This window comes from Amphiprion ocellaris, chromosome 17 (assembly GCF_022539595.1).
Source record: "Amphiprion ocellaris isolate individual 3 ecotype Okinawa chromosome 17, ASM2253959v1, whole genome shotgun sequence".
Classification (NCBI taxonomy): domain Eukaryota; kingdom Metazoa; phylum Chordata; class Actinopteri; family Pomacentridae; genus Amphiprion; species Amphiprion ocellaris.
Window position 1 is genome coordinate 4,243,558 of NC_072782.1, and position 27,409 is coordinate 4,270,966.

At 39.3% G+C, this 27,409-nt stretch overlaps 1 protein-coding gene and 1 long non-coding RNA gene across 3 annotated transcripts in view; one reads left to right on the forward strand and one right to left on the reverse strand.

Annotated features, from left to right (window-relative positions):
• The window catches only part of si:dkey-112m2.1 (transmembrane protein 132C), a 167,216-nt gene that overhangs the window by 135,913 nt on the left and 3,894 nt on the right, over positions 1–27,409 (forward strand). For both annotated transcript variants that reach the window (XM_035947705.2, XM_023269308.3), the window contains exons 6-8: positions 9,419–9,562; positions 14,820–15,028; positions 18,712–19,021. In XM_035947705.2, the coding sequence (XP_035803598.2) occupies positions 9,419–9,562; positions 14,820–15,028; positions 18,712–19,021 (663 nt within the window). The remainder of the gene's footprint in view (positions 1–9,418; positions 9,563–14,819; positions 15,029–18,711; positions 19,022–27,409) is intronic.
• LOC111567929 (uncharacterized) overlaps positions 1–27,409 on the reverse strand; it is a 186,626-nt gene that overhangs the window by 123,427 nt on the left and 35,790 nt on the right. The gene's annotated exons all lie outside the window — the stretch shown is intronic.

The following is a 27,409-nucleotide window of genomic DNA, read 5'->3' on the forward strand; positions in this document are numbered from 1 at the left end:
ACATATGGCTGCTTCAGAGGCTGACTGACAAGGGCTGAGGCTGATAGTGCCAATATTTTCTAAGCATAAGCACCACCAACTCTTGAGGAAAATACCCGTTCCTTAGATGCCTGTGCTGAAAGTGGTTTAAAGCTCTGTAGCGCTGAAGGGGAACTGAAGAATCAAGTGATAATTATCTGTGGGTTCATCACTACAAGCGTGCTCATCTAGTCTGCTTTGCACTGGGAAAACATTATCTCAGCAGACTGTAACCCAGAAAGTTTATGATGCATCATGTGAGGTGTGTCAATCTAAAAAAACACATGTATCAGAAGTTAGGATCATGTCATCATGCAACTCTGAATTATCTGCACATTTAGAGAAAATTTGCAGATACCTATGATGAAAATGCACAATCAAAACAGTTATACTCTACTCTGCTTAAATTAACTGCAGCCATTCTCCCTTGGAGTATTTTTTTTTTTTTTTTTGCTCGACTGCAGTTGCTCTGTGGCCCGAAAAGGAGCCATGCCATCGTCCATGTGGGAATCTTTGTAACAGTGAGCATGCAGCAGGACGGCGGAGATCGAGCAACACTCCCTGAATGAATATCACACATACCAGCAGGCACACAGACAAACTTTGTTTCACTCCTGCCACCCAACATGTCTCACTTGCATCTCCCAGGGCCTGAGATACCACTTCTATGTGTGTCAGTCAGGCTTTGCTTTGAAGCTTAGCCTGTCCGTTCTGTCATTTGTTGCTGTTTGTTTATTTCCTTCTGGCGTGTCTTCCCTCAGCCCTTCCCTCGCTCTGTCACTCTGGCTTGAGACTCTTTTATCTGGCCAGCTTGGGCCGGGGTCCAGCACAGTCAAGCGCTCTGGTTTATTCTAATCAAACGGCCTCCAGAAACAGAAGAGGGGTCCTCCGAATATGGACAGGCTTTAGCAGGGACAGCCGATTTATCACTGCTGACTTTGGCATTTCCTCTCCTAATGTTAGAGTGAGAAAGTATGAGGCAGGAAAAAACAACAGCGGCTTAATATTTAATCTCACTAAAAGTATTTTGAGCTCAATAACAAAATCCAACCGATTGCCACGCTAATGAGTAATAAATCAATATCTAATTAATGAGGAGAGTATAAATCACTGCAGGTCCTGATTTAATAATCGATAGTGGTATTTCTTACTCCTGGTCATGGCGGAATGCCCCTAAACTGCCCCCAACTCTTTATTTGTTAATACTGCAATTACAGCTGCTTTGCCAATTGAAGGTAAATCAGTAGGGACATTAGAGCTGATTATTCAGCTTATTTCATCCTTACAGAAAACTTCAGATTCAATTACCCTGCACTTTTCTTTCATTTAGTATTTAGTGTGTGTGCAAACGAGCATGACTTCAGCCTACATTTCTGTAAATCAGGTGTTTTGTTCATCAATACCCTTATGTGCAATATTGTAATTTAAATAATATTCTAATTTATTACCCTGGTTTTACACTTACTTTTACACATGACTTCTTATACTTGTAGCATTGCTTGTTAAAAATTCTCAGATTTAGATTTGTTTATTTATTCTTTTACTGTCCGTTGTTGTTGCGAGGCACTGCTCTCTATACACCAAGTCAAATTACTTTTGTGTACTCACTTGACAATGAAGGCTTTTTGATTCTGATTCTATACTCACCTCTGAATTAAAAATTCTGTCTCTGGTATTTGATAACTTTCAGCAGCTGCACCTAGCATGACTGACATCTTCCTCACTTATATGGGGGGAAAAAAAGTAATTTCCCATCTTTTTGCCCGTTCGATCACATCCTTCGTCATTGCGGTTATCAGCACACCTTGCTCCAGCTTCTCTCTGACTTCAGCATCGCAGTGCAGAATAACTTGGCTACTGTGCTTTTTTCCCAAACCACAACCGTAAAAAAGATTACATTGTATGAACACCGCTCTCTCCCGCTGTTGTATCGCTATTTCTGAAAAAGTAGAGGGGAAAAAATCCTCTGAGGTGTTGATTCCCCCCCTGCCCCGGCTTTCATTTTATCTCCCACTATAGGCTGCGAGATGTTCCGATGCTGGAGAGTGGCAGAGGGAGGCTGTATAGGTGCTGGAGGGAATAGGCTTTTTATTGATAATTGATATGAACTGAACAGCTGAGAGTGCTGCAGTGGCAATATAAATCCTCCTCACAAGTGCTGTTGGCCAACCGAGCACAGGACCTGTGAGCTCACTGTCGGTCTCAGCTGGTCAGTGAATAGTTGAGCTGTGGTTTTCCGTGGGTCAGAGGCATCTGTTCACTCACTGAATCATAAAGTGCTCGTGCAGAGCAGGGTTCAAGGCCCTGATCTAATCTAAGCGTATCTCAGATGCATCCCTCCCCTCCTCCTCTTATCCTTTAGAATAAGTGCATATGATTAGTCGTTACTTATCTTGTCACTCCACCTCTAAAGGCACCTTCTGTGCTTGTACAGGCTGCAGGAGATGTCACACACTTAAGGTGGTTATGTCATTTTATACATTTTTATACATTGTATATGTATATAGCGACAAAAGGCATCCTTTTAGATGTACCGTATGTCCATATGTTTATGCATTTCTCCTTGATTTTTCTAAAGGTTTCTGCAGGCAGCCAGAACAGGATTGTAACCCAGACTGTCTACAAAAAGCTGCATTGAGACGCTGCAGCTCAGCAAGGAAATCAGAGCTTTTAGTCCAACAGCAGGCCGAGGCCTTCCTCTGAGGAGTTTAGCCATTTGAACAGGAATTGTTGTCTGGCTATTTAATGTGTTAGATCTACACAACAATGTAGTTTCACACCAAAATGTGCATCTGCTACATTGCTGCACAGCACAAAAGGTTTGACAATAAAGGCTGGAAAATTATGAGATGCCGACATTCTGTGATTCTCAGCCAGTTCTTTTCTATTGATTTGTGTTCAAGACATATACATTTTACATGATTAGTGAGTTTCTTTAGAAAGTCTGTAAAAGGAGGCATAAACCACTGGACTTTCACCCAAGAGACTTTCTTTCTTGAGCAGCCCTTGTTTGAAATCGTTTGCAGTCACAGTTTACTTTCATTTTCAGTCACTGTTTTGTTTGTGCTGTAAAACTGCTTAAGTTTGGGGACCAAAACTACGTGGTTAGGTTTAGGGGAGGATCGTACTTTGGTTTATAATGTAACTGTGCAAATGCTTTTCAGTCACTGTTGTCACTTGCTGTTTTCTGTAGTTGTCATTTGCTGCTTTTTGCAACAAAAAAGTCCTTGGTTAATTTTAGTCACCAAATCTACTTGATTATGGTCAGGAGAAGGTCATGATTTGGGTTGCAGTACAGATGCACAGACACTAAACATAAAGCTCTAGTTGTTTTCTGTGTTGGTAACAAATCCCAGTCCACAAACAACTTTCAATTTTTCAGGGTTTTTTTGTGTACAGAGGGAATAAAAATAACCACAAACTCACTACAGATTTTCATGGAAACTCCCCTGGTGAGGGTTTTTCTCCCATTATTTGTTGAAGTACAAGTAAATTAATCCAGACCAAGGATGCTTTCAGCCTACTTTAAGATAGGGGTTTGTAAAGGTATGGGTGGCCACTCCATGGCAGTTTGTAAGCTGGGGGACAGTTCTAAAAGTGCTTCCATACATCCCCCATGGCCACAGTCACCAGATCTCAAGAATACTGTATATTGCACAGAGTTGTAGAACAACAACAGATTCTGTCCTTGAACTTCCATAGGTTCACATACAGTAACTGTTCTCTAAGCAGTACTTCTATAGGCTGTCTGCTACCTTACACATCATTCATGCGCCACCATATCAGCCCCCCACACACTCCACCCGTGCACACTGGCTGCACAGAAGCGTAATGGCCTTTTATCGATTCTCTCTCCTCTCACCGTCTCTCTTCTCTTTTCTTGCCCTGCTCTCTGCACCGCAATGAGAGGTTGTTAAGATAAGCTGCTCCACGAGGACCGAGCCATGCCTCTTTTCTTTTCAACTGGATGGCAAGATGTGTTTTTGCTTGTGTCTCAAGGTTAATATGCTTGAATGTGTATAGAAATGCATGGGTTGGTGTATATGCAAAATATGCATGTTTTTAAGCATAAGCTACCAATATAGCCATTTGGAGACATGAGGGTTTATCTGCTGTTGTGTACCAACAGCCTCCATGAATAAGACATGACTTTCAGACGTTCATAACCCCAGGAGGGTGTTAGGCAGGAAGGCGATGCCTGGTGAGAAGTAGGTAGATTTCATGGAAAACGATACCGCTTTCTGTATCTCATGCGTCACTCAACCTGTCTTGGTAAATTTTATGAATTTCATTCAGGAGCTTGAGTGTTGGTATCATGTGGATTATCCCTGAGCTTATTCAATATTCAATTCTTTGTGGCATAAATATTCTTCACAGCACATGTTGGTGGGGCTCATTAAGACCTCTTTTCATCGTAGCAGTGTTGTTCCAGTCTTAATGACTCATTAAGTAAGAAGAAACAGCCAAGGAGAACATTCCACAGAGAAAAAACCACACAGAAAGCACTTTTTATAGATACTTATTTGTCATCGGAATCATACAGTGATCAGCAAATATGGAGGAGCAGGGATAGGAGTTGATGTGAGGGCCTCAGATGGTGAGAGATGGCTTTATAGTGTACGCTACTTGTAATTGTCATTTGAATCTGTGAGAAATGCAATACAGTTACAAATCCATTTTGAGAAAGTGAGAGATGGCATATTTTCCATGTTCTTCAAACCCCCAAGACCCATATTAACTGAAACTCATCAAGCACACGCCCACAACTTCATAGGATATTATTATAAAGCCTGAAATGTATATGCATGTAAAGGATAACTCTAAGTAGCCCGCTTTTTCCAGAATCCCTCATTTGTCGGCAGCTTTTTCTGGAAACCATCATATTTCCTTTGCAGCAGGCCAAACAAATTCACAGATGGTGTGAGAAAGAGCCGTGATAAACAGTCATTCACACGGTTAAAATATCGAAGCAAAGCTTGGACTCACCTGTGCACATTTTGCCAAGGTTATTTCAAAAGCAGAAGCTCAAGGTGATGACATTTCCCTGGATACTGGTGTAAAAAGCCATGACTGGAACGCATTGTTTATTTTAAAAGACACTTACCGAGCGAGTCAGTGAAAGTCACGGTGGACAGTTAATAATGGTCTTTGTGTGAGAGCCCAGTTCACATTTCTTTGAGTTCTCTCTCTGATATTTTGTTTATTTTATTTTTTCCCTCAAGTTGTAATTCTTATATAAGCTGGTGGTCAAATCAATTTTGGCACATTTCAGATGCAAATCAGGCAGTTTGTGTATTTAAACTCATGAGAAACAATGAAAGAACTTCTACACTTTATGAAAATTGTATTAGAAGTTTTACCTCTCATTAAAAAGGCACGGAATTCCTCTATGTACAATTCAGTTTTAAGTTATATCTTTTTAATTTCAAAAATAGCATGAGGGTGAAGAAACAAAGCAAACAGAGAGGCAACAGTTTCGATGAACAAAGAGTTGCCTGGAGACCAGTTTTCCTCTGCCTTTCAAAGGGTTAGGCCTCTTAGTAGTCTTTTATTGAAACTAAGCTGTGATGAGCAGGATCCACTGTTAGAGCAAATCCTCTGTACAACCAACACACTGAGAGCTCAAGGATTACCAGACGTTGTCTTAATTGATCTCATTATCTTCTTCCTACTCTTCTGTAAGGCCCTCCACTCTCGAGTGTATCTTGTGATATCTCTTGAATGACTGCAAACTGGCATTAAGCATTATTGTTTCTTTTTTCCAACTTGTGATGAGTTCTGAGGAACAGCTTTGAAAGACTCAAACAACTGTGGTGTGATCCCACTTCAATGTAAGCCATTCATTTAAGAGGCTCTTGTACACATCATGGTATATTTACAGGTTTTGAGAAGTACTGTATGTCTTATGACAATGTAAAGTCTTTTGCAGTTCCAGAGGGAGCTGCAGAGACTCTGATAAAGCGATAGGTGATGCCACTTGGGGCGGCGTTGGTTGGGGATGAAGACTATGAATTTAAAACGGAAAAATCCACGAGTGTGGAGATAGAAGTAAGTAAGTTTACCACACCTCTGTGGCCCAGGGCTACATTTCTAGCATATATCTCTGGTTGCAGTTGAATAGTCCAAAAATTATGCCATGTTCATTCCTAAACACTTTTTCTTGACCGTGATGGAAAGACTCATGAGGTTGAGGAAGGATGTGAAGGAGAATTCATAAGGTTTTCGGAAAAGACAACTGCAGTGCTAAAAGAATCCGGCTGCGCTGAGTAGATTTTATAGGCTTAAGCAGTGATTCGTGTTGTTGACGTGGGTCTGGCATGGATGGCGCACCCCTTTACGATGTAACAGTATCTCTTTTCTTTTTGTAAAGGCTGGACCATTGTATCCTGAACTGAAGGAGATAAGAAAGGAAGCCTTGAGGCACCTTTCTGTAGCATTTAGAGAACTCAAACAGCTCTTATCATGACTCACATTTCGATACAGCCGGCTCATTTCACTTAGTTAGGAACCTTCCAAAGCTAAAAAAGACTATTTGACCACAACTTCTGACTGTCCTCAGTCGAATTGCTTTGTGGGTGTAGTGGACATGGAAGAGAAATCCATGGAATAAATAAAGGTGGTCTTCTCTGGTTCTGCTGTTTCTATTTTAATCCCTCAGGAGTGCAATGCTAAATTGGTAGAGTACCTTTCGAACGTATGCTAATTGTTGTACAATTCGTACAGCAACAGTTTTGATCAGCTATTAATCGATTGCCGCATAAATAGCACTGATACATATCATTGAATAAGAAACTGTTACTTTTGGACTGATTTGAGCTAGCTTTGGAAAACTTGTGATCCATGTTTTTCCCATTTTTCTGCTTTGATGAATGGGGGGAAAAAAATGACCCACATATAAGAAATACTCATGACTTGCTACTCTATCCCTTTAAATGAACATATAGCCACTCAACCACTCTTGTTCTTTACACCATCTCTGTGATTATAGTGCTGCTCAGAGCATCTTTTTATTATGTCAGGCTACTTGAACGCGTTTCAAAGTGGCACCTGATGTGAAGGGTCTCAAATATTAACTGGAAATGTGGCTTTGTGAGCATCTGAGAATCTAGAGAACACAAAACAGCAGAGAAACATATAATATTTTGTCTTTATTTCTGATGTTACACCTAATACTAACCAAAGTCTAGTCTCCTAAATTTCTAGGAATTTGTTCAGAGAGCAAAGCGTCCTTCAAAACCCACAAGACCATCCTGCTCAAAATTAAAAAATAAAATCAGTTTTACCCCATCAGAACCTACAACAAAGCAAAAAATAAATAAATCATTACTATACAGTAACCAGCCAGTGATAGAGACATCCTGTATGCTCATGTTGCTGCTACTGTTACCCTCAAACAACTGGATGCTGTCAACCATAAGGCCCTCTGATTCATTAGTGCACACAATTATCACACTCCCCACTGTGAGGTGTATGAAAAGGCTGGCAGGACATCACTGAGAGCTAGAATGCAGCAGCATACTTGTATTTTCATCTATACAACCTTGGAATATAAACTACCAGGAGAATGAACACCTTTATTTGAGCTCAGAAACTGGCTTTAAAGGTCCCTCAAACAAACACTGAACTCGGAAGATTGCTTTTCTCTACTGGACTGCGCTGCGGCACAGTTTGAAGTCAGAAAGTGCCTGTGTTCTTTTCATTAATCATATAAAAACAGCTGAAATGAACAAATTAACCGATTAAATGAATTTCCGGAATTTCAAAGTGGAAAAGGTTTCTCTATATAATCTGCAAACAAACACTGTTAAATGTTGTTTCGTCCAGCTTCAAATCAAAGGCTCGTTCGAGATTTTACAATTTTTAGAAAAATATGATGAACTTCCCTTCAACTACATCAGAGCTACTTTGAAAAATGTCCACAACCTATCAGTTTGAGTTTGTTGCACTGGCATCGCTGTATTTTAGCCTAGCCTTGTAACTTTAAGCAGTTTATTTCAGGCATTACTTGATCTTCTTAATGGAATAGTGTTCTTAAAAAGGCATTTAGTTATTTGTTACTTTGTCAATATATAATTGACGGACTTTTGAAGTCAGAATACATCTTGCATCCATATTTTATTAAAAGTTTTTTTTAAAAGTTATTTATGTTCATTATGATCATGTCTTTACAAATTCCATCATTATTTATTATGGAAACAATCACTTACTAATAAAAATTGACTAAATGTGTTAATTCCAGATCACCTGACCTGCTCCACATGATGTCATTTCCTCCTGAAGAAAAGTCTGGCCAGACTCCAAGGCTTTCTGAGTTATTTAATATAAAGTAGTGTGTGAGTCAAGTGTGGATTTATGGGATGTCGACAGGTTTACTACAATATCTTTATATATAACTTTCAATTTCAATTGTACTCAGTTGTATTTATAATATTTAGAAGAATCTTTCTGTAAAAATGCCATGTGGTGTTTGGTTAACAGCAGCAATGTTGATTTTAGGCCTATGATAACTATCATACCTGGCAAATGTGTTACAAAAAGTCCCACAATTATATACTGACCCTACTAGTATTTTCCTTATTTACAGCAGAGTACACACAGACATCCACACACATTGTCATGCTCTGTACAACTTTGGACAATTACATTTAGCGTGTCGGCAATATTTGAGGTTGGAGAAACTTTGCGTTCAGTTACGTTTGATGAAAAAGTTGTGCAATTTGATGGAACTGAAAAAATTTGCATGGCAGCCAGGGTGCTGATGTAGAACAAAGCCCCCCTAACACATACATGATTTATATCTTAGTAAACTCAGCTATGCCAGAAGTTCTGCAAAGAAAGGATGTGGATGAAGCAGAGTAACAGTTTTACATCATAAAAGCTGCTGAGTTTACCTCTGCGAATAAGAAATTGATGCTACTTTGTCATGTGGTAACCATGCAGCTTATCAGTACATATAGTACCTTGTGACAGCTCCTAGGCCTCAGGACTTATTCCTGTTTAGTTGGTTGCTAGGGAGCTGGGAGAGTGGCTCATTGGCCATGATGGCTGACACCTGGGTTGACTGCTCACCTCTATATATACTGGTGTTTTAGCTGGCAATCTCATCTCTCATCCTCTACTTCTTCTTGGGTTCCCTGTGGTCTGGTTTGGTTGAGTTATTTTGTTTTCTCATACACATGATCACACATCCATTCACCACACACATTACTGATGAACTGACTGCACATTTAACTCAGCTTCTTTAATAAATGTCATTTAACTTCAATTTGCCATGTGTGATCTCCATATTTTGTCCTTCCTCTGAGCCAGGTTGTGACAAACTGATAATAAAGCATGAATGAAGCAACTAAGAAGTGTGTTTAACGGTAATCCTAATATGTCTCTCTGTTCCCCTTTACAGGACACTGAGATCCTCAACACAGCCGTCCTCACCGGGCGTACCGTCGCTGTTCCAGTGAAGGTAGTCACAGTAGGGACAGATGGAGCCGTCTCTGATGTTACGGAGTCTGTTGAGTGCAGGTCAACAGACGAGCAGGTTATCAAGGTAAGTGGAGACGTGATTGGAGCGTCTACTTTCACATCACCGCCCTCCATTTTTCTTAATGTTCAACTTTCGTGCGACACACGGGTGAACGAGCAGAATGAACAAAAGGGTGTTGCGATGTAAAAGCGGTGCAGTGACACAGTTTGCATTCATCAACACAGCCACTTTTAAGAGGGTTTTCTCCCATGATGATAGCAGGGGGCTGTTGCATGGCAGCTGTGCCATTAGAGTGACACTTAATCAGGTGGTCCTCAGTGAAGCCAACACTGCAATATAACAGCAGCAGCAGCAAAGGACAAAACAGCCAATGCATCACCGCAGACTGGAGATTTACTTTCCAACAGCTCATGTAACTTCAAACAACATTATTGACTTGCATATACAATATGTTGAAGTAGTATTAATTTGTTTTCTCCCCTGCAAATATTGTTGATTGAAAACTGGCCGCATGCAACAAGAAGATTCATCAGTCTGTGTCCATGCCACTTGCCAATAGCATAACTTTGACGAACCGTAAAGGTGACAAAGTGCTCTCCGTGATTGATTTTCTATCTCAAGTAAGTTTCACATCTCCGTGAGGCCATTTTCATTGGCTTTCACAAAGCTTGGACAATTAATCTGGAACCCTATTGAATATTTGGGAACTGTTACACACGATTGGGTATTAACCTAAAAAAAAACTGCAAAGGTGGTGGCCAAAGATTGAGCTTTTTAACTGCTGTTGGAGATTTAATATCCATCCCCCAGCTAGATTATGCGAAAGAACAAAAAAACTTTAAATGAGAGAAATATAATGCTTGTTCTTAATTGCAAGTATGGGCGAGAGCAAAAGAATAGTGTTACAAGTGCATCTGTGTTATATTGCATATCTGATTTTGTGCTTCTTTGTAGCGCACATGCATATCAGAGAGAAGAGAGGAGACGGATCTCTCAAAGGGTTTAATTATCCACTGAACTAGTACCACACATTGTGACGCTGACCTCAGTAGCGTACTCCCCTGCCCACCCTGCTGGTTTGGGAACAGTAAGTGGTACCCCTCCTCTCTCCACTCGATTTTCAAAGGAATCTCAAAATAAAACAGGATTGGGTGGCGTCTCCATCTTCCCCTCACAGTTTCGTTGAGACCTTCCACTCTGCAGCCTGGATCATGGTGAGCTCTCTTTAAAATCAGTCAAGCCAGAAGAAGATTCTCAGTCTTTCCCTCTTTTATACCACTACTATGTTGAAAAGTGTCAACCACAACATTAAAACTAGCTGCCCTAACATCCAGTAGGTGCCCCTTGTTTTACCAGAACAGCTCTGATCCATTGGAGCATGGACATGGAACCTTTGGGGGTGCTGGTAGCGGATCTTTTGGGTCCTTTCGGTTGCAGGGTGGAGGCTCAGCGGATTGGGTTTATTCTACTGCATTTCATGGATGCTTGATCGCATTGAAATCTGGGGAGTTGGGAAGTCAGGTCAATGCCTTGGGGTCTTTGTTATATTTCTCTAGCTGCTCCTGAGCATTCTGTTCTGGGGAGGCTGCTGTTGTCAGGGAGCTATTGCTGTAGGGGGGTTTTCTCTGATCTGTGTGGTACACGTCAAATTCACCTCCACAATTCACCTCCAAGTTTCCCAGCAGAGCATTGCAGTGTAATGAGATGATCAATGGTATACACTCCACCTATCAGTAGTTTTTAATGTTGTGGCTGAGTGGTGTGCATTGATTGACGAGCTGAACCAATCGGTCCCTTATTCAATGAGTTAGCCAACGCAAAATTAACATTTTCTAATGTTCTTAGCCCTCGAGGATAGTCGTTTGAATTTCTTTGCAAATTGAATTACAAGAACTTTAAACAGGGGGTCTTTTTTTTTTTTTTTTTTTTTTAATTGAAAAATAAATTCAACAGAGTTATTGCTGCAGTTTTGGTCTCTCTTGTAAAGACACATTTTCTAGATGTTGAGGTAAAACAAAAAACAAAACAAAACAAAAAAAAGCCATGTTAGTTGGAACTGTCACTAACTGCCTGACGAGTTGCTTCTTGTAGCACAGTGGCATAAACACAGACTTGCTGCATTAGATGTTGCTTGACAAAACTATCTTCAAACTTCTATCACAGTAAACACTTGTTATTTTCCTTGTCAGCTTTAAAACTTTTTTTTTATCAAAGTTGCACAGTCATCAGTCAGATTTCTGCCACGTTGAGTGTGTTGCATTCAACTAAGCTCCAACTGCAAACCAAAAATAATGTAATCATATGCCAAACTGAGAAAATAAGTAAGATTTAACTACTTAGGTCAGTGAAATCTGTTATGTAAGTCGTAGCCAAACAGACAAATGAATGATTCACCCTTGGTTGTGGACATGTATACCCTCATTTCTGTTCTATTAGTGCAAGAACTGTTGTTTTCAGCTGATCTGTTCTCATGTGGCCAGCCAGAAAATAAACTCTGGCAATTCTTCGTCTGTAAATGCCAGTTGCATATTCATTATCAGGATCATAAGGCAGTCAGTTCCCTACAGTAACAAGTGAGGACAGGAATTAGCACAACTCAGTGAACCTTTGCCACTTTAAAATTGCTTTCCAAGTCATTCCATGCTGTTTTTGATGAGGAAAACAAATATTGCTGGATGTTTTTTTTCTCATAAAATAAAAAGTGAAGAGGATGTTATTTAATATGGGATTTATCAAATCTTAAACCTCCCTTTAAAGCTTGGGGTTACAATTCATTCTCCCTCGGGTTCCAGGGAGAGATTTTTTTTTTACTATAGATTGAGACAGATAGCAATATGCAGCTGAATAAACAGAATAAAAACAAGAAGGTGTCTGATCTTCTGTTTTAACCCGACTCATACGAGATAGATGTCACAATGATGTAAACCCCTACGGAGTATCCAATGAAACAAACAGCATCACACTAGTGCATACCTGTAGTTTAGAATAACAGAAATTACACTTATGTAAGCAAGAATAAAGTAGGAAAAATGTCTTATTTCTTATCCTCAGATATATTTCAGCTTCAAATAGAAAGTAATTAGATAAAGTAAAATAAAAACATCTTCATAAACCTAAGAAATGTCCCATTATAGTACTGTTTGTGTGTTAAATACTACACTCTCTCTAGACGTGGACGACCAATCCATAGTAGTGTGTTATCACCAGCCTCTCGTTAACTCACCCATGTACGCCTCCCTCTGAATCGGTTTGGCTTGTGTGTTTATCTGTCTTCATGTGTGGCGCCTAAGACTGCACAGTTGGGAAGACAATGAATTGTTTCCATGGAGATGCGACATTGTTCTGTGCATGTTTTCATGACACACAGATAGGGGTTACAGAGATCAGTCAGGAGCTAAGTTTTTCATATCGCTGCAGAAGACGTCATTTTCCAGAGATCTCAGTTCAATCTGTATGGCTGTCGTCTAAAATACCTTTTGTGAGGAAACACACCGACGGATGTTGAGTGTAAAAACAGAGCAGAACAAAATGGGAGATTGAACGGTAGAGATAGTCGATAGGTGAGAAAGAGAGAGAGAATGAACAGAGAAAAAAAAGATCAAAAATAGAGGTGAGGCTGAAGAGACTCAATGAACAGTGAAGTGGATTCTTTCAGCTCACTCTCTGAATAATTGCCTTTAGAAATCCTGCACATTAGTGTCTGTTGTATGTGTGTGTACATGTGACTTTATGTTTCAATGTGCACACAACTGCAATATGTAATCCATTATCACCTTCTCACACTAATTGTGCAGCACCCACAAGGGCAGCCAGCTGTTAAAATTTATACCACTTTACTTGCACACCGTACATGCAGGAGTGTTATTCTGCCATTGCACCATGATCAGCGTGAATACATTAAACAAAAGTTCTTTTTTCTGTACATTTCTTTACATGTGTATTTACACTAGATAAACAATCATTCACTTTGACAAAAAAAAAGGTCAAATGGCAGTGGAAAATTATATTTTATTTACAACTATCAGGAATTTTGAAATAAAGGACAAAGGGAATTAATGAATTGATATTTTTGAGAAGCAATATTGTTTTAATTGTTTTTTTCTATAGTAACAGGCTGAATTCATCGGAGGAGCCGCTTTACACGTGTATGTAAACTTTTGTTCACGACTGTATGTACAATAAATAACATTTTTGTAAATTTAGCAATAGACACTTGGCAGGTGCAATCAGATGGATATTGTTTGGCAGCATTCAGAAACTGCTTCCCTAAACTTTGCTTTGATTTCAACAAGAATGATCCTTTTTTTAATCACAACCTGTTCTCATTACAGGAAGAAGGAACATGTAGGAGGTACAGTAACACTTGGAGTAGACTGAGGTTGAGAGTGAAAGAGTGGGAGAGAAAGAGAAAGAGGAAATGAAAGGGAGGAGGAGAGATCTGACAGACACCAAGCTGTTAGTTTTGTTCCTCAGAGAGAGGGGCTGGTCTGACATCATTTGAGAGTAAAGCTGCCAAGTTATATGCAAAGAAGTGGAGACAGATGACAGTCTTCTTGTGACTGGTTGGTTATAAAGAAGCAATTGTCAGTACTGGGGACATGTGCTGAAATTATCAGTTGTGCCAATCAAGCTTATGATGGTATTTGAGATTGAAATGAATTGAAATGCGAGTGATTACAAACAAAACTCGATGACAGATTGTTAAATAGATTTGGTCCTCAGAGGGAAAAGTGTTTGATGGGGAGATTCTGATGCTTTGAAGATAATGACAGATACTTCTGAAGTTCCTGCTACTCATTTCTGTATGTTGGAGCTGCTTCTAAGAAATGTTGGTCACTGATTGGAGTTGTACTTTATCCAGCCAGTCATAATTTAGTTTGAGCTTGTGTTTTGTTCTCTGCTTGGATGAAACAGGTTTGTGTCTTTTCAGAGCTCCATCTGTTGAGTTGGACCGAAGTCATGTTACTGCTGCACATATTACTGTATGCTGAACACATTAAGCATGGATCTGCACACATTCAAACACACACAGAGAAGGAAGGAAACTGAGCAGACCTGACACTTGAAATTTCACTGAGGCAATGCCAAGTCTTTACACCCTCCAGTATCTCTGAAGAGGCTCTTGGCTGGACGAAAGAATAGACGATAATCTTTCTCCAAGCAAGGCACAATTTCATTACCACATTCGTGATGAAATACAGAACATTTACATTTCCAGTGTATGTTTTCTTTAAAAGGCTTTCAATACTTATGCGTCCTTCCTGAAGTTGGTTCAGTTTCTCCTTTATCCTCTATAATTTCCCCCCCCTTTATCCTCCAGGTGTCCGAACGCTGTGATTATGTGTATGTCAATGGAAAGGAGACGAGAGGAAAGAGCAGGGTGATGCTCAACTTCACCTACAGCTTTCTGAGCGCACAGCTGGAAATGAGCGTATGGATGCCTCACCTGCCCTTGCTCATCGACGTGGCCGACCCTGAGCTCAGCCAGATTAAGGGCTGGAGGGTTCCTGCTAGTACCAACAACAGGAGGTAAGACGTAATCGTCTGGTGTGCCTGTCTTGTTGCAGGCTGTATAATGCATTACTGCTAAAGTGACCAATAATTTTATGCAACCCTATGTACCAGCAGTTTTAAGGCAAAGTTGCACAGTAAACTTGATCATTGCTTGTAAACACTAAACTCCTGAACAAACTAAACTCTTGGTCCAAAAATATAATGAATTCTGGGGTTTTATCCAGTGTATATATTGTAGCAAAAGCTGGCAATTTGACAGTAATCGCAGGAGAAATCTAAAATTATTCATTTAAGTCATTAACCTGAAGAGTCTTAACGATTCCTGTGTGACAATCAGATTGTTCACTTGGTGAAATAAAAGGAGGCTACAATAAATCGACTTGGTAGTGGTGGTGCAGACATATGAGGCATAAAATGCAGGCACAGCTGCATAATGAGTGTGTAATAATTCATTGGACTGGTCTCCCAAAAAGTACTTATACTGAATAAGGAATGAATAATAATTTTCAGCATTACAGAGCTCGGGCAAAAATTCCCGAGGCTGAAAAGTGATATAGTGCACAATGATCTGTGTGGCGCAGCGTGAGTTCTACAAGACGACCCTAATAACAATATTTAAATTAGGGAAATTTTCTTCTAATGTGACTGTAGCTGATTATAATAGAAATAATCATATTTAAATGAAAATAGATGATTAGTGAAGCACGTTGGCTAATTTACATCTAATAATAGCTATTGTAATTATTATTTACTGGGATCATACAGATAGTAGCTATGATGAGGAAGCACTGAAAGTAACAAAAAAAGGAATGAAATTATTCCATGTTCCCCAGTGTTCACTCCCTATGACAGAGCTAGGATATGACATTAACACACAATTTTTACAATGGAATGAAAACAGTAATTATCTGACTTTTTAGGTGACATAGATGATGTTATTAGACCTCCAATATACTGTAAATGGAAAAGTTGTTTCTATTCAAGTTGAGCAATGTAAAATTCTATTTCATGGGAATAATGGTCATTTAGCCTTCACTTTTTCACAGTGCGGCTATTTTGTATTCTGGATTTTAAAAACTGGTACGATAAATCTTGTACATTTTTTGGGGAAAAAAACTTTAGAAATGAATTTTTGAATATAAACACTTTGGGTATCTTTTCTTTTTTTACATCAACAGTATATATTCATTTGAAGTTCTCGCTGATGTACAAACTATGTAATGGTGACACTGTTTCTAAATTTTAAAATGCTTACTTTAGCTTTCCTGTACTGCAGCTATAGGGTGCATGGTGGTGGCATCATCATCTCACAACAAGAAGGTTTTGGGTTTGAATCTGCTTGACTGCTGCTGCCTTCCCGTGTAGAGTTTGCAGATGCATGTGTTAGTTTATCTTCAGGTGTTCCAGCTCTTTCTCACAGTCCAAACACATGCAGGAGAGGTTAACTGGTGATTCTAAACTGGCCACAGGTGTGAATGTGTAAATGGGAGAGTGCATGGCTGTCTGTCTCTTTGTGTTAGCCCCGTGACAGACTATCCAAGATGTAAGCGGCCTCTCACTCTTGCGTTAGGCTCCACCCCCCCACAATGCTCTACTGGATAAAGCAGGCATAGCTGATGGATGGATGGATGGATGGATGGATGGATGGATGGATGGATGGATGGATACTGCAGCTTCTTCTTTTCAGGCAATATATAGTTCAGAACAACACTGATTTATGTGAATAGTACAGGAAATGTTTCAAATGCATCTAAAATATCCACTTTTTTATGCTACGGAAAACCTGTACATGAAATATTTTATGAACAGATGTTTTATGTTTTATAGCATGAAGGAATAGTTTACTATCATTCCTTATCACAAGCATCATTTTATGGTGACAAGAGTGGCACCACAAACAAAACACATTTCCATCTGCAGCTACAACACATTGGCATTTTATAGCATGCATTAAAGGCTCCTATATTGTTTCTGAGCGCTAAATAAGTGTATTTTCAAAGTGCACTTCTGCCACAAAGTCAATTCAGTGTCATTTCCAATTAGCCTACAACCCACAGGGTGGCACTCTAACACAAATACCCCCCTGCCGTCCATGCCAGATCCCATCAGTCATGTCTTTCAAGTGCATCATTGCATGAAGAACACATGATGTGTGGGGTTTATGTGCCAATTTTTATGAAAAAAAAAAAAAAAACAGGAAGAAAGCCAAATGGAAAAATATTTTCCCAGCATGGGTTTAACAGTGTGTGCGAGCTCCACCTACGTGCGCTTTCTCGCTTTCCCAATAGCACGTAAGCCACCTCATTAAAGTCCAACACAGTGGCTGACCTGTCATTCACTGCTACAAACATGCCCTGACCTCATGTTTCTGTTGCCAGCCACAAATGTCACCTTGGTTCAGACTGCCGTCCCTTCACTGATGTGGAATAAGAGGAGGGGAGGGGAGGAGATGGTGAAGGCAGGTTAGGAACTAAGCCAAGTCATTGGGCCACATCGTGTTAACCTGTCAGCCCGTTTTTCTGCCTGACCAGCCATGCCTCATTAAACCTAATGGAAACTGTCACTGTCACTCCCCCTGGCCACCTGACCGGTAGAGAGAGGCAGGCAGAGCTTAAAGGAGTAAGAGAATAAGGGGTGAGAGTAGGAGAGGGGACAGAAAGGCAAAGGAGGAAACTTGAAAAATAGATTACAGCAAACGTCCAGAAAGACTCTGATGTGGGAAATATAAAGTGAGAGACAGTGTGAGAGAGAGAGGACAGTGACAATGCACATCAAACTAAAACACAACCATACCCAGTGATAAAGAGTGATGGAAAGTAAAGAGTAGATGGATAAGAGTGATGTCTGTGCCTTTGACAGTAAGATATATTGCTGAGAAAATACAATACAGAAAGGCAGAATCAAATGGAAAAAGCTCTTTAATGTCATAAAGTAGAATAAAGCATGCAGACATCTAGGTGTTGTTCATTTGTGTCTGTAATGGCTTTTAGGCTACACTGTTATTTTACATTCTACCATTTACATTTCACTGTCCTCTTGTATCTGTATTTGTATGCCTTGTCAGGTTCACAGTAGCTCCTTTTAGCCCTCATTCTTTGCAGGATTTTGCCTATTTTTCACATTGCAGGGTTGTTTCCCCTCTTGTTTCTGAACTTATTCAGTGTAATGTGGGTCTATTAATGTGATAAAGGTATTCAAATTTCTCTTAAATAGGAGCTAAAGAACAGAACAAATGTTCCACGAATTTCCACTACGGGGTTTGCAAACATCCATTTGTTATAAAACATATCTTCTGAAAAGGCTATATCTGCAAAGTGTTTGCCGTGGGCCAAATAAATGGCAGACATACAGCAAAAATATCAGTTGCCCTTTAAAAGAAAATGAGAAAGCAAGCCATGCAGCAGTTTGTCTCTACAAGCTGTTTTTAATGGATTTTTGAAAACACTGAGAGGCTGTGACTTTTGGAAATTCAGGAAGCCTGCAGCACCACAGACGTTGGAGGATTTGACTGCAGTAAATATATTCTAGAAGGTTTAGACTTCATGACATGAAGGGTGACACAAAGAGCACATAGAGGTTTAAGCAATTTTCACCTCAGAAGTAGCCAGAATTCTATTGATCCAAACTCTACTTTTCATCATGAATTGATCTCTGCTCATTCCTTTTGCTCAGTTGCTGCTCTTCTCCTTGTCCGTTAGGTACGAGAGGGTCACTGATGACAAGGATGGCGCCACCACTGCAGAGGACAGGGCAGAGAACACCTGTGGAGCCCAGTACCAGAGCACCACTCTGCGTGTTCTCACACACTTCGTGGCCGACACCGGAGAAATCAGAGGAGCCGCGGACGACGACGGACTCGGTCAGCAGAACTTCCTGCTGGGTACCGACTGGCAGGTGGATGTGACCCAGATGGTTAAGGATTCTCTGAGGGTGGAGGACCCGAGGGTTGCCCAGCTGCTGGAGGGTCAAGTCGTGATCGGGGTTAATGCTGGAACCACCAAACTACAGGTTGTATGTGTGTATATTATACCTGAATTACTAAGATCAATATCGTGTACATCTACATTTTGGGTATAGGAGTCATTGGGCCTAATTTTCAGCCAACACAGAAACCAAAGTCACCAATGCTGGCTGCAAAAACTGTGCGTTATGTCAGGAGTTTTTAACCTCTGTAGGGCAACTTACATTCTTTTTGCTGCGTGGCTCTGATTAGCTTTATTTGTTTCCCCAACAATAGGTAGATTCAGTCAGTGAGCACAACATTGGATCTATTTGTCCTGCTAAAAAACATCTGAGATAAAAGCATGGGTGTAAAGATTTGAAACCTGGGATGTGCTTTAGGAAAGTTTCAGTGGAAAATCTCACAGAAATTAATGTTTCAAAAAAAGTATTACTTTTAAAGCAGCGCACCTTTGTTTTGTTGAGTTTCACTGCAGGGTATAACAACCCAACTTTCCAACTTCGAGAGCCAAGAAAAGCCAAGATTTTTACCCTCTTTTAGCTCATCCTTTTGATTTCTTAGAAATGTGGTTACCTGTGTTGAAAGGTATCTGGTTTTACCTCTAATAAATCCACATGCACAGTACCTGTACAGTACCATGCAGCAGATTTTTTTTTCAAGACGTGGTGGTGACTGACACCTAACAGCTAAACGGAACAGACGAGGGAGAATTGGAGGAACGACCTCAAGTGCTGCTGTCCACATGTTCTACACACCACTTTTGGCTCCTTGTAATAGCCTCTTATTCACCAAATGAAATTCAAATTGCAGGATTGTTGTTTTGAAACGGTGGAGAAAGTCCAGTGCATGTTGCAAATGGTGCTTGATGTGCTTACAGGGACTAAATTGTGTACTCAATGTGGCAGGAGCACTGGGTGCAGTGTACCGCTGCACAAGAAGACCACAATGAAGGGGAGAGCATCTAATTTAAGTCTGGTTTGGTTTATGCTTTTAATAGGCAGAGTCTCAGAAATTCTTGATTGCACATTATGGGGGATTACATTCATCTTGAGCAGGAATGGTAACCAAAACTCTATCTTAAAAGGGCACCTGGTTTAAAATTAGTAAAGGATGGAGGATCGATAAGCTCAGATGTTTTCAATTTCGCTCCCAGTACTGGAGAAGTTGAGAAAATAGATTTATTTTTGGTACATAAACGGTATATTGCACTTTTATCTCACCAACTATTTCGTCTTTGATGCATTTTCGATATAGCCAATCCAGAGGTGCAGGCAAGGAGCCAATATTCAATGGGTGAGGGCAGCCCTGTTTTTCACATGCTGCAGCGCACACAGACACACAAAGACACACGACGACGCACATACACAAAGACTGAAGTGACAGAAAGAAAGAAATATTCAAAAGTGTGGTAACATCCAGCAGAGTTTATGCTGACAATGATGGTTGCCACAAGTGCAGCAAATATTTTGCATACAAGACTGAACCCGATCAACTTGTGAAAACGTCTGGAACAAGTGGGTGACATACAGGTGGAGAAATGCACAGTATTTGTCTGCTCTCGCTTCATCACTTGCTGCCCCAGGTACGTTATGTAATTGACAGGTATCATAGTTGACATTTTTGCTGTTTTCAGGCCTAAAATCAACACGGCCACCTATAACCAAACACCACATGGCATTTTTACACAAAGATTCTTCTAAATATTATATTTATATTGAGAAAAATTGAAAGTTATTTCTAAAGATATTGTAGTAAACCTGTTGACTACTTTCTATTAAATAAGTCAGAAAGCCTTGGAGTCTGGCCAGTCTTTTTTTCAGGAGGAAATGACATCATGTGGAGCAGGTCATGTGATCTGGAATTAACACACTTCCTTGAGAGGTGTTTTTGTAATGGGGAACTTAGTTGAAAGTGATTTCTCGGACACAGATACAATTTATTATTTTCCATATAAAATTTGATATATTTCCAAAAAATAAGTATCTGTCATGATTATCTCAAGTTGATAAAAAAGAACACAATCCAAACTATTTCTGAATCAGCTCATTTTATTACTGTTTAGCTAATTAGAAGGTGGTTGTTATTAAACTAGGATGGTTATTTTGTTGACATTTTAGTGATATCCGGTAATTTTTTTATTAATAAGTGATTGTTTCCATAATAAATAATTCTGGAATTTGTAAAGACATGATCATAATGAACATAAAAAAACATATTTTTTTTTACTTTTAATAAAAATTTATGCAAGATATATTCCATGGACTTCAAAAATCCCTCAATTATATATTGACCCTATAAACTAGCTAATGGCTATATTGGCTTAAAATAAAAATATGTTTAAGTCTGTAGATTTTAGATTGTAGCTACCATCGTTTGACTCCAAGTTGGCAGGAAAAAATCAATTAATGTAGCTTTAAATCGATATTGAACATGTTCGAAGAGTATAACTAGAAACAAACAAAAAGAAATTGGTAAGAGGCTAGAGAGAATGTGAAACAAGACACAACAGCTTTGGCCGTGGAAAGGGAAGGAGTTACAAAAACAACTACATTGATCGCAGCATGGCACAAACACTTTAGCCCATCATGAGCTGACAGAGAAACCTGCCTTCATGGCACGTCTAATAAAAGCTTGCGCCTGTGTGGTCTCTCACCGTTTCACAGTGTCTCTCCCAGACACACACATACAAACACTAAATGTCATCGAAAAACTGCTCTTATGACCTTAAAAAAGACAAGAAACACTTTGCTGCTTGTTGGTAAATTTTCAATCTACTGCAATATTGAGAAAGGCCAACTTTGTCCAGCATCTCCTCTAAAAGAGAAACACAAGAGCGAGAGCTTATTATAGTAAGATGGAGAACAGAGAACTCTTTTTCCATTGACTCGTTTCCAATGATTCAACAAGTGTAACCTATAGATCAGAGTCTACATTCAATACGTGAAGAAAGAGCTTTTTCAGACTGGAATTCAATTCATTAAAAGATCCTGAGGTTTTTTTCTTTTTTACCTCACTTATATAACACAAACACACACATCACATTACTAAAAGCAGCAGTTAGTTTTAGCCTGAAAATATAGAAACATTTGTTTCTCTGGAGATGAGAAAACAGAAAAGAAACTGATTATGAATACAAGATTTACATATAAATATAGGGAACACCTGTGAACTTACAATTGACTTCGTTTGCAGAACAGACGCATCCACAAATATTCAGAATCCCGCTTATCTAACAATCCAATCAGAGATCAGGACATCGACTCACACGATAAATCGACATCAATCTGTCATTAAGCACAACACAGAGGAACACTCTGCTGAAACAGAAGACTGGGCTCATAATGTCCTTCTCTTTATGAATTCAAGAGTGATGTGCACTGCAGGATTGATTATGTATGTGTATGTATGAGAGATACGGTGCCGCTTCACTGCTGGTCAATTTAAATGACAGAGAAAGTGAATTTTTATTTGATAGGGATGCAGTTTTACATTGTTCCAGTACAGAGCCTGAAACTGATGTGCTGCACAGAGTTTATAGCTCTTGTCCCAAGTTGGGCTTTTATATACAGTTCAATTAAAGTATACACCTTTCAGTCTCATAAAACCACAATACACGACAGACATGACCGCACAATGTAAGATGCATATCTAAATATGTGAATTCTGAAGTGTAGGAGGAAAAAATGGTTATTAAGAAAACAATTAGGTTAATTTTTTTTTTTTTTTTTAAAAAGCTACAACTCTGATCTGCTTTTAGCCAGCACTCAAGATTTAATCTTTCCAATTAATTTGGTTTAATTTGATAATGTGTTCCAGAAAGCTGTTTGTTCAAATTCAGATTTGCAATGTGGTATTTTACAATTATTAATTGTATTATTTTGCAATTCAACATGCTCTTATTCGCTGACTCGTCTTTGGATATATGTGAAAGGTAGGGATGCCATGAGAACTGATATTGAAACTTAATAAAAAGAACACAATCAAAACCATTTTTGAATAAGCTCTTTTTATTATTCTCTAGCTAATTAGAAGGTGGTTGTTATTAAATTGGGACGGTTATTTAGTTGACATTTTAGTGATATCCAGTCATTTTGTATTATTAAGTGATTGTTTCCATAATAAATAATGATACAATTTGTAAATACATGATCCTAATGAACATAAAAAGCATTTTTTTTTTTTTAACTTTTTAAAAAAAAAAAAAAAAATGTATGCAAGATATATCCTATGGACTTCAAAAGTCCCTCAACTATATATTGACCAGCCAATCAATCCATCACTTCCTTGATTTTATACACATCAGGTGCAGTCAGATGTACTGACAATTGTGTTAAAATGTGATCACTTCAAAGGATGGTCTGTAAAAGTATACACACAGTTTTTTTTCCCCCATCAGCGATATGCTTTACTTTGTCTCTATGACAAGCAAGAAATAACTTTACTTGTGCATTTGCTTCCTCTTTCCTTTGCAGCCTGATCTGGATCTCACATCCACTGTTAACTATAATTAACCTGCTGCACATTGTACAACTGAACACAAAGGTTAATTGTACCTCTGAATTCAGGCATGATTTGATAGTTAATGTTTCAATTATTTAATCAGCAAATTGTGCTCGAAGTGGGAGTTAATTTTTCTGTCTGTGAAAATGCAGCTTGTGTGGTTTGTGAAAAGGTTAAATCTTTCTGTATGAAAATAGGCTCACGATTCGGGACAAAGCTTTTGGGCTTAATCCAGAGAAATCATGTAAACACTTAGTGAAATAGCAAAGCAGAGCACGAAATCGGCTCCATGAACCACTAGGGTTAGTATTCGAGTGGGTTTCCTAATTTCCCTAAAAACAACACAACCCATTTCGATATCAACATTTTCTGTGACCTTTATTCCCCGAGGATTTCCTGAGTTTTTCAGTCATGATGTGAGAAAAAGCTGCATACCTCCCTTGATCAGTTCCTTCCAAGCACCTCAACAAAAATATTCAAAATACAGGAATATCCCTGCAGTAATGACCAGCAAAGCACAAATGATGGTGTAAGAAGAACAAATATTTGTTTATTCATTTTCTAATATTTGGTTATACTTGCCCCTTGGTGCTTTTTATTCAAATCCTGACATCTTGAAAAGGATTATATTTTATTTCTTCATCCATCATTTATTCAGTATTATTTGGAAGCCCATTTTGTTAGACCTAGCATAACATTTACTATTTTCCATTTTACAGTTGGGTAGATTGCTGAATGAAAAGTATAATTTTTAAGGCCTTCCTGGCAGCCAGTCGTTTAAGGTTCATTCCATTTAATCAAGTATTGTGCATGAGGCTCTTTATCTTTCTTTTATAGTTTATAGTTTTAAATATAAAACACATAAGAGATTTATTTTTGATTCTTTTCTTAAATATTACAATGGCAGACTTGACATTTAAACAGAAATTGAAGATTTCAAAAGGCCACCGATATATAAGTAGATTCTACAGAGGCCATAGAACCTGAAATGTGATCATTAATACACTGAGCTGCAGGACGGATGGTGGAGCAGAAGAAATTAATAAATCTATTTAAGTACTGTCTTTCTGACATGTTATGGATCCACCTGCTTGCATGCAAAACACATTGTGCTATTAACCTTTGCAAAAGTGTCAGTTTGCGAGACAGAGACATGTGCTCTGGGCAACAATAGGTTTTTATTGAATACTGTTGGTTGCACCAGACAAAAGCCAGGTGCAAATGGGATTTAGAGGGTTTCTGGTAGCAAGAGCCCTCAGAAATCTGGACAGAAATCACACAAGACAAGTCTCTGACAGCTTTCAATAGGAAGTGGTAAGCCTGGACGGGGTATTTAATTGCTCTCTGTGGGTAGAATGAAGAAATCTGTAAACTATGGAAGTGGTGTGAGGAAGGGACTTGACATGTCTGGAAGTCTGGTTGGGGAATCTCTCCATCATGAATGCAGGCCAAAGGCAGGATCTGCTGTTTCTTTAATGGGATGGAGGAGACACATTTTCTGAAAATTGGGCAAAGGAATCTGATAAAGGGGAAGAGGAGGAGGGTTCTGGCTGCTATTACTACCACCACAGACTCAAGGAAAGGACTCTTGACATCTTGAGATGAGAGAGGTAGTAAGTCTGGACATTTGTTAGTATGTATTCTGTGTTTTGTTGACAGGAGTGTTGATCCATTTGAGGGATGCAAAAAACACTCTGGACATGCTGAAAGCTCTGTAAAAGGCTTTTACATTGCACCTTTAGACAAGAAAGATACAGGTCAGTCCTTTCATGGTTGGAAAATGGGTTTCTTCTAAGACAAAGTGATGCATTGCTTCATGAACTTCATATTATGTACACAGCTTTGACTTGTGGATTGTCTGTTTGTCTGCATCATGGCTCCACATGGAAAGACAGAGAAAAGAAAGCGAGCCAAAGAAATTGCCAGAGGAAGTGACAAATCTGATTGTTAATCTTCACAAAATTTGAAAATGATGCAGAAAGAACAGTGACTGATTATCTGTCAAAACGCAGTTGCGGCAGTAAGAGATCTAGAAGAAGCCGCAGTACCACTCATCAAGGCAGCAACTGCCACCTTCCTAAAATGAAGCCATAGGCACTGCACTACTTACACAACCTAGCTCTAAAATCAGATAGTCAAATGCTTCAGAGTTGGCATACGTATTCTCATGGACAGACAGTGGGAGGATAGTGCAAAATGTCAAGACCTATGAAAAAAAAAAAGCATTGTTTGCTCTTCATCAGAAAACTTCAGAAATGAACTTTGCTGGAGAACATGACAAGAACCCTGATGAATATTGGAAGCACAATATTTGGTCAGATGAGACTAAAATAAATTTATTCGACTTAGATGTCGTTCATCATATTTGGCATGAGCCTGGCGAGGACTACCACAGTGAATGCACAGTCCAAACACTGAAGCATGGAGGAAAGAGCGTGGTGATATGGGGCTGCAGGACTACGGAAGGTGTTGGGGAAATTACATTTATAGACGGCATCGCGAAGGCCTGTAGAAACACTGAAATTCTATTCAACTTGAATTCAGTTTTATTTATATAGCACAAATTCACAACGTATGTCATCTCACAGCACTTAGCATAGTAAGGTGCAGACCTTATGAATGATAGACAAAGAACAGAAAATGCAAAAAAAAAACCAAAAAACCTAGAATAGGGAGGGGGGACTCTAGCAGAACCAGACTCAGGGAAGGTGGCCTTCTGCCTCACCCGGTTGGGGTGAGAGTGGGGCTGGGTGGGGATAGCAGGAGGTGTTGGGTGGATAAAATGCTGACTGATGAGCTGACTGAGTCTGCAGAAGTTTTGCAGAAGAGGAATAATCTGACATAACCATCCAAAGCACACTGCCAAAGTCACATGAGAGTTTCTAAAGAATAAAGTGAAAGCGATAACCTGGCCAAATGTGTCTGACTTGAATCTAATAGAACACCGTTGGGGTATTTTAAAGAGCAACACAACCTCTCCAGCAAGAGTAAAAATTGTCTCTAAAGAACTGTAGAACATCTCTGTATGTCCTCCAGCCAAGGATATCTAAGAACGTCTTTAGAAATAACATAATAATATATACAATAATATTTTGAATTGAAGTTCTTACCATTGGACCTGTAGTTTTATTATATTACATCTAAACTGTTTGTTTTTAATTTTACAGAAGAACAAATACCCCACTGGAGTAATGCAATAATTTTTCGAATCATTAGACATTTAAGTGATTTTGCACATGGATGAACTGACTTCTGCTGTGTTCCGTCATATAACAAGGCTGCAGTAATAATATTTAGGTGAACATTATTTTGTGTCATCGCTCATTTGGCTTCCCTTAATGTGTGTATATAAACTTCACACATTAAGACAATCAGCGTTCATACCTAATCATTAGTGTGCAAATGGCCTCGCAATCTCCACCAATCTGCCTTTTAAACCTTTGGCTCAATCTCACCTCAGAGGTACAGTCAAAGCACATAGCACACTCATGCTAGCTGCTTAGCATCCAGGGGTATCAGTTTCACTGTGTGGGAAGTAAAAGGGAAAATGCAAAGAGGGAAACCAAAAGAAAAGAAAGCAAGGAAATGGGTCTCTACAAATGAGGCAGTGATCAGTGCTGACAGTTCATTATGGCTGGGAAATGCAGCCATGTGGGGGCAGCTGGAGGAGACACTGGAGGCCTAATTGGAGCGGATAGGAGAGACTCTCATCTCATAGCAATATCACAACAATTTACATGCTCACACCTCTGGAAACTCAGAGTTGGACGATGTGCTACTAGGATGAAGATCATGTGTATTCTTGTGGAAGTGGGAGCATTTTTACATGTGGTTCTTTGGCCATGTGGTGTCCATTATGAAATATCACAAGTGAAATACTTAGTCCCACTTTCATACATTTTATTGGCACAGCGAACAGTGTTCAGAGGTGCTCT